The 8687-nt window shown below is 41.5% G+C and overlaps 1 protein-coding gene across 2 annotated transcripts; it reads left to right on the top strand.

Moving 5' to 3' along the window:
- The first annotated feature begins 369 nt into the window (after positions 1-369).
- LOC141144530 (uncharacterized) lies at positions 370-7510 on the top strand. 2 transcript variants are annotated; one of them, XM_073630308.1, is made up of 5 exons: positions 370-695; positions 2655-2776; positions 3825-4169; positions 5800-6366; positions 6888-7510. In XM_073630308.1, exons 2-5 carry the CDS (start codon positions 2660-2662, stop codon positions 7311-7313), a joined length of 1455 nt encoding a protein of 484 aa, XP_073486409.1. In that variant the 5' UTR covers positions 370-695; positions 2655-2659; the 3' UTR covers positions 7314-7510. The 2 variants fall into 2 exon arrangements, with proteins under 2 accessions (XP_073486409.1, XP_073486408.1); XM_073630307.1 differs by having other exon boundaries at positions 370-830; positions 6888-7509.
- Positions 7511-8687: the final 1177 nt, after the last annotated feature.

Below are 8687 nucleotides of genomic sequence, written 5' to 3'. Positions count from 1 at the left end.
GCTTAAAAAAAGTGCATGTTTAAGGGCGCTTACATTAATGTTTACGGGCGGATACTTCTATAATAAGCCCGCTAATAAGGGTGGATACTTGTATAATAAGGGCATGTTTATGGGCGGATACTTGTATAATAAGGGCATGTTTAAGGGCGGATACTTGTATAATAAGGGCATCGGGAGCGTGCGGGAGCCTGTGACTGAATGTAAAAGGCATTGCGCAGGCGCCGTTTACACTTGTTCCTCAGCTGTTCTTCGGAGACTTTCGGCGTCTCCTTTGTCCTCCTTACTGCGCAAGCGCGGCGCCTGCGCAGTACGGAGCGGACACTATTTGATGGGGGGACAGTTTTCGTCAGAACACCCCGGTACCCGATGGTTTTTTACAAACCCTCCCCCGCCCAGCGAACTTCCATTGACACAATGCGGGGGAGCATGGCATCCACACAAACAAACCCGACACCACCCCCAACATGAAAGGATTCACCCGGGGGAAGTCGGTGACCCGGCGCACACTGGAGGAGTTCCCGGAAGTCGAGATAGGGCAGACCAATACTCCCAGCAAGCCCCGGGACAATCATGTGTCTCCACTGGGGAGGGGCCAGTTCTCTCCCTCCAGGCAGTAGTTTAGAGTGGGCGGAGGAAAATGAATAATTAGTTTCAGGTCCGCCGCGCTTTTCAAATTCTGTAGAGCCTAGCTAACGGTACGTTGCCTAGCAACATCATGTCTGTCCTTTCCCGGAGCGCTGTGACGTCACAGTGTGGCTCTCTCAGCCTGCCCATAAAAAAGCAGCGCAAGGCTGGAACAGCCAGTATTCAATTTCTGAATTCAGAGAGAGGTTGGTTGTTTTTGTGCTCTGCCTTTACACGTAGAATATTGCTTATTACACACATTTTAAATGTAATGGAATAGATAGAATAAAAAAAAAATGTATATCTATATTTATATATCCAAACCTGGTTGGGTGTTTCCTGGCCCTGGTAGATCTTATACTGGGCTGATTGTTATAGTTATATATCCAGCCAGTGCTGTGCTGACAAAGCCAAGTTTAAATCACTATTTTTTTGCTAGGTAAAGTATTTGCTTATATATATATATATTAATATATAAATATATATATATATATATATATATATATATACACATACATTTTTTTAGCAGAGACCCTAGAGAATAATATGGCGATCATTGCAATTTTTTTACATCACACAGTATTTGCTCAATCTTTTTTTTAAATGGATTTTTTTTGGGAAAAAATATACTTTAATGAATTTTAAAGACACAATATAGTACCTAATAAAAAAAACATATATATAGAGAGAGGGAGAGAGAGAGAGATAGATATATATCTATCTATATATAGATAGATAGATATATATCTATCTATATATATATATATATATATATAATTTTTTTTTTTAGGTATTAAATTGCATTTGAAAAACCGCTGAGCAAATACTGTATGATGTTATAATAATGTTACACTAAGTAAAGTGATTCTAAAGGTCATTTTTATTTATTTATTTATTTTTTATTATAAATAACAAACATGTTATAGAATTGCATTAAGGTGAAAAACCACAAGGGTTTACAACTCCTTTAACATGTCAATGCTTTAAAATTGCATCCGCACGTGGAATGGCAGCAAATTACCATACTACAAAACCTTCATAGGTGACGCTTTAAAAATCTCTACAGGTTACCAGTTTAGCATTACAAAGGAGATCTAGTTCTAGAATTATTGCTCTCGCTATAACGCTTGCGGCGATGGCTCAGGTGTGGTGCGAACACCGTTTACATATGCGGGCGTGACTTGCATATGCGTTCGCTTCTGCGCGCAAATACAGAGGGATGGGATGCATTATCATTTTTATTAATTATTATTTATTTTATTTTTTATTTTTACACTGTTCCTTTTCAATTTTTTTTCTTGATCACTTTTATTTCCATTACAAGGAATGTAAACAACCCTTGTAATAGAAATGAGCATGATAGGTCCTTTTTATTGAGGGATCTGGGGTCAAAAAGACATCAGACTTCACATTTACCTTTAAAAGCAAAAAAAAGAAAAAATTGCCATTTACGTCTCAAAGCACAGAATGATGGGGTGCTTTACATTCTTTTATTATTATTATTATTATCATTATTTATTTTTTATTTTTACACTGGTCCTTTTAAATTTTTTTGATCACTTTTATTCCTATTACAAGGCATGTAAACATGTCTTGTAATAGAAATGAGCATGACAGGTCCTCTCAATTATTTTTTAAAAGCAAAAAAATGTAAATATATTACAAACTGAGTGCAGGGATCAGGAGTGCGTTACACATAACATGTAGATTTCAAGAGAAAATGCTTTCAAAAAGTTTATCAATATATTATTAAAGCCGAGCTCAGAGTTAGACAGTTTTAAATGGAATGGGGATGGGTTAACACCTCATTTGGGTTACTGGCGTCTGCGACCCCACTGGGATGATTCTGCTCGCTTCCTCTCCTACTGAGATGACAGGAAACTATCCCAGTCAGGACACAGGAAACAGTGAAACCTTGGAAAAAACCTGAACCCGTTCCCCATCCAAATCTACAAGAAAACATTTTGAGTAGAGTTCCACTTTAAAATTTGTACTTAAACTTACCATCTTTATTTTTTTTCTTTCTTTAGATACAATGACACGAAGTGTTGAAAACGTTTATACGGAGGATACGAGAAGAAGTGTGGAGGAAGAAATGGCAAATCAAAGCATCATAGAGGATGATGCCAGAAATCACATTATTGTCGTCATGGTAAGTATCCAATAATGATATAGTGATTAATTAGTTCTGGTTAACCAGGGTGAAGAAAGTCGCATGTCTATAAAGAACAGGTTTGTACCAACCTCAGCAGAGGAAGGGAAAGGGAAACCCTCTGAATAGCTATAAGCCATCTTTCCTCATATGGGGAAAATCTTGGCGCAAAATCACGTACCTGTACGTCATTCTGCTTCAAGTGGTTGTAACGGGGTGATGCTTGCAGCTGCAGTAAAGGCGGCGATCAGCGACTTGTGATATTGCGGCGGACATTCTGACACTAACTGACACTTTGTGGGAACCCGTGACACTAATACAGTGATCAGTGCTAAAAAAAAAAAAAAAAAAAGCACTGTCACTGTACTAATGACACTGCCTGGAAAAGGGTTAAACATCAGGGAGGCGATTAAAAAGTTAAATGTATGCCTAGCCAGTGCTTTACCACACTGTGTGAGGTGCTTTCACTAGGGGGAGAGATGGAATTTATTCCCTGCTTTGCAGAGACACAAATTCCACCCCTTCCGTCCTGCCAGCCGGCGATTTGCCTTGTTTGCATAGCCTTTCTGACGATCGGTGGGTGCCGGAGGACATCGGCACCTGGCGTCCGCAGATCGGCTACCGCTGTGTGAAATCACAGCGGAAGCGAGGCGCCGGAGGCCCCTCCCCGAACGTGTCAGATCATGTCTATAGATGGACATGATCTGGCGCACAGGTTGCTGCTCTGTAGCATTAAAACTGCTATAGGGCGGACCTGAAGCAGTTAAAGTAGAACACCCAGCAAGACAGTTCAGATGGATTGGGGAAAGGGTTAGAACCTCAGTTGTATTTTTATTGCTGTCTGCAATCCTAATGGGAAGATTCAGCTTACTTCTCCTCCTGGGATGATAGGAAGCAAATGGAATCTTTCCCAGTCAGGACACAGAGAACAATAATAACCTTGCAAAAGTTTGAACCCCCCCCCCCTATCCAAATCTAAAAGAATGAGAACTTTAGAATCTGTACTTTTACTTACCTTTGTTTTGTTTTTGTTTTTTTTTTCTTATAGGACAAGGTTGAAAAGGGGATATGGGGAGAGATGGAGATCCCCACGCGTGGAGGAAGAAAGATAAAGCTCAAATGGATATTTGAGGTGGGTGAAGAGGAGGACAAGAAAGTGAGTGAAGAGGAGGACAAGAAAGAGAATGGAGGGGAAAGAAGAGAAGAAGCAAAAACACCTAAAGAAAAAGAGGAAGAGAAATGGAATAAATTAAGTGCCAGCTTCTTCACCGTCCCCCCTGTACAAGAGAAAAACAACGACGAAGAGACCGACTCATGTTGGAAGGGCTTCAGCCTGAACCCAACAGAATGGTTGAATTGGCTCACGGGACCTGTATTGAAGGTGCTGGGAAAAGTAAGTACCCCATACAATTATACTGCTTAGGTAGTCCTATAGATAACTAGCAGTCTCTCACAAACAAGCAGTTTAGGACTAGGAGAAGAACAAAGCCCCCTAGGTAGCTGGAGACCATTCTTCTCATGGGGTTGGGGTGGGGACACACAATTACAATCAATAAGAAATTGGCCAGGATTCAATTACAGATCTTTAAACACTTCAGCCCCGGAAGAATTCACCCCCTTCCTGACCAGAGCACTTTTTGCGATTCGGCACTGCGTCGCTTTAACTGACAATTGCGCGGTCGTGCGACGTTGTACCCAAACAAAATTGACATCCTTTTTTTCCCCACAAATAGAGCTTTCTTTTGGTGTTGTTTGATCGCCTCTGCGGTTTTTGTTTTTTGCGCTATAAACAAAAGAATAGCGTCAATTTGGAAAAAAAAACGCATTATTTTATCATTTTTGCTATAATAAATATCCCCCAAAAATATATTAAAATTTTTTTTTTCCTCAGTTTAGGCCGATATGTATTCTTCTACATATTTTTGGTAAAAAAAAAAAAAATCGCAATAAGCGTATTGGTTTGCGCAAAAGTTTTAGCGTCTACAAAATAGGGGATAGATTTATAGCGTTTTTATAATTTTTTTTTTTAGTAGTAATGGCGGCGATCTGAGATTTTTATTGGGACTGCGACATTATGGCGGACACATCGGACATTTTTGACACTCTTTTGGGACCATTGTCATTTATACAGCGATCGTTGCTTTTAAAATGCATTGATTACCTTGTAAATGTGACTGGCAGTGAAGGGGTTAAACACTAGGGGACAGTGAAGGGGTTAAGTGTGTCCTAGGGACTGATTCTAACTGTTAGGGGGCTGGACTTCAACACACAGGACAGTAATCACAGCTCTCGATGAGAGAGAGCTGTGATCACTGTCCTGTAACTAGGCAGAACGGGGAAATGCTTTGTTTACAAAAGGATCTCCCTGTTCTTCCTCTCCGTGACAGGATCGCGGGCACTTGGCGGACATCGAGTCTGCGGTCACGAGGCTTCCGGCGGCGCGCACGCTCGAGACACCGCTTCTTAAAGGGAACGTACCTGTATGCCCTTTTGCCTGCCAGTGCCATTCTACCGACGTAAATCGGCGTGCGCTGGTCGGCAAGCGGTTAATGAATGTTCCTTTCCTAGTGAATTGGTGGCGGGGGGGGGGGGGGTTGCTTGGCAATGGCAGAATCCGACCCACGGACCGCAGTTTGGAGACCACTGTTCTAGGGGAATGAATAGCAATTAGGAAGTTTTCTAGCTTTATCAACAGTGGTTATTCAGCCTGGTCAGGGCGTCCCATTAAGGACCCTTCCAAATTCCCTCAGGGCTATTAGTAAACTAATGCCCCCCCGCCATTTATCCTCCTAAAAGGGTTCCTAAACTGTACGCCGAATTCCCGGCCACCTATCAGGCCGACCTCTTCTATGGAGACATTTTCCTGATAAAAATTATCATTTTTGGGGAAACACATAAACCATAAATGACAAAGTCCTAAACTGATAAGTAGTGCAGAAGTGACAGGCTGTCTGTGATGTAGCTGAAAGGTGATACTAGTGTGTTATATCAATTAATGAATTCTTTCCTTTTCTTTTCCACAGAGTGCTTGCATATGTGGCTGCTTTTACGCCTGGAGAGATATGGGAAAAAAAACGGTGGAAAATGAAGAGTGGCTGAAAATGGAAGAGGACGAATGGCTGATTAAGGAACAGGCAGGAAAGGTGAAAATTAATGAAATGAAAGAGTCAAACATAAAACGGGTGGAATTCCAGCCATGTGAGGTAGTGGACGTAAAGATGGAATGGGAGTATGAGGTAGTGGATGAAGACGAGGTAAGGAAAAATCATATGTGGCATGTGAAAAACATCTGGGAGCCGGCAAAACTAAGGAAAAAGAAGGAAAAGACCGGTGAAAACCAGACAGAAGAAGAAGAAGAGAAAGACAACAGCGAAGAGGCTGAGCAGAGAGAAGAACAAGAGAAAGACAACAGCGAAGAGGCTGAGCAAAAAGAAGAACCAGAGAAAGACAACAGCGAAGAGGCTGAGCAAAAAGAAGAACCAGAGACAGACAACAGCAAAGAGAACAATCAGACAGATTGTCAGTGTAATATTAACCCCTTTGCATTCCTGGGTTATCTAATAGGACCTTTTTGGAAGTTCATGAAAAAAGTAAGTACCCTTTAAAATTAAACTGCTTAGGAGGTAGTTCCATAGATAACTAGCATTCTATCATAAATAAGCAGATTAGGACTAGAGGAAGAACAAAGCCCTCTGGGTAACAGGAGACCATTCTTCCTCATGGTGTGTGTGTGTGTGTGTGTGTGTGTGTGTGTGTGTGTGTGTGTGTGTGGGGGGGGGGGGGGGGGGGGGTCAATCACAACTTCCCTCAGGGCCCCTAGTAATATCGTCCCCTTTGGCATTTATACTCCTAAAAGTACTAAACTCATGACACTGGCTGAACATATAGAAAGGGTTTGTATATTGTACACCAAATTCCCAGCCGCCTATCAGGCCGACCTCTTCTATGGAGAATACTACCTTATAAAAACTGCCATTTTTGGGGAAACATATATATCATAAATTAAATAATGTCAAGTAGTGCAGAAGTGACAGACTGTGTGTGATGTAGCTGAAAGGTGTTACTAGTGTGTTATATAATCTAATAAATCCCTTTCTTTTCTTTTCCACAGCACTCTTGCTCATGTGTCTGCAGTGGCGAATGTAAAGATGACGGAAAAGAGTTATACTGGTATAAATTAACAAGGGAAGCGAGATGGAGGCGGGTAAGAAAAGCTAAGGAGAGAGACATGATATTATTCAGGGAGGAGTTGGCAAAGGTTGCCAGGGATAGAAAGAATGAAGAGGAGGAAAGGAAGAGAGAAATAAGGGTAACAGAGGAGGAGAAAAAACGGGACGAGCGGGTGAGAGCAAAGTGGTTGAGGGCAAAATGCATGCCAACAGAGGAGAGGAGGAGAGAAATAAGGATGCGAGAAGAGGAGAAGGTCAGGGAGGAGCGAGTCAGAGCAAAGAGGTGGAGAGAAAAGATGGAGAGAGAACAGAAGGCAAAAGAAGACCAGGAGAGAGAGAAGCAAAATAAGGAAATGAAGATGAAATAAAAGGAATGGGAAGAAGGGAGGAGAGAATGAGAGCAAAGAGGGACTAACCGGAGAAGATAACAGAACGTAAACATCGTTTGCTCTCACGATATGTAAATCAGCGACTCTGGCACAGATTGTTGTTGTTTTATTGATGTAATGTTTTATTGTTACCGTTATTTGCTTTTCAGGTACGCCATTCAGCTGCAGCATTGATTTATTTATCTTGACATCAACATCGTTTGCTCTCACGATATGTAAATCAGCGACTCCAGCGCTGTAGGAGGTGATTTCACCACCACAGGTTAAAAAAAAGAGCATATATGCCAAAGCATGGGGGTCGGGGCGATTTGCCCCTAGCATTAGGGGCAGATTGCCCCCATGGTTCGGCATAAATTTTTTACTCTTTTTTTTTTGGCACAGATTGTTGTTTTATTGATGTAATGTTTTATTGTTACCGTTATTTGCTTTTCAGGTACGCCATTCAGCTGCAGCATTGATTTATTTATCTTGACATCAACATCGTTTGCTCTCACGATATGTAAATCAGCGACTCCAGCGCTGTAGGAGGTGATTTCACCACCACAGGTTAAAAAAAAGAGCATATATGCCAAAGCATGGGGGTCGGGGCGATTTGCCCCAGCATTAGGGGCAGATTGCCCCCATGCTTCAGCATAAATTTTTTACTCTTTTCTTTTGGCACCGATTGTTGTTTTATTGATGTAATGTTTTATTGTTACCGTTATTTGCTTTTCAGGTACGCCATTCAGCTGCAGCATTGATTTATTTATCTTGACATCAACATCGTTTGCTCTCACGATATGTAAATCAGCGACTCCAGCGCTGTAGGAGGTGATTTCACCACCACAGGTTAAAAAAAAGAGCATATATGCCAAAGCATGGGGGTCGGGGCGATTTGCCCCAGCATTAGGGGCAGATTGCCCCCATGCTTCAGCATAAATTTTTTACTCTTTTCTTTTGGCACCGATTGTTGTTTTATTGATGTAATGTTTTATTGTTACCGTTATTTGCTTTTCAGGTACGCCATTCAGCTGCAGCATTGATTTATTTATCTTGACAGCAACAGCGTTTGCTCTCACGATACGTAAATCAGCGACTCCAGCGCTGTAGGAGGTGATTTCATCACCACAGATAAAAAAAAAAAAAAAAAAAGAGCATACATGCCAAAGCATGGGGGTGGGGTGGGGGGGCGATTTGCCCCTAACATTAGGAGCGGATTGCCCCCATGCTTTGGCATATATTTTTTACTCTTTTTTTGGCACCGATTGTTGTTTTATTGATGTAATGTTTTATTGTTACCGTTATTTGCTTTTCAGGTACGCCATTCAGCTGCAGCATTGATTTATTTATCTTGACATCAACATCGTTTGCTCT

Source organism: Aquarana catesbeiana, linkage group LG05 (genome assembly GCF_042186555.1).
Source record: "Aquarana catesbeiana isolate 2022-GZ linkage group LG05, ASM4218655v1, whole genome shotgun sequence".
Taxonomy (NCBI): Eukaryota; Metazoa; Chordata; class Amphibia; order Anura; family Ranidae; genus Aquarana; species Aquarana catesbeiana.
This window is presented reverse-complemented; position numbering and strand designations above follow the sequence as displayed.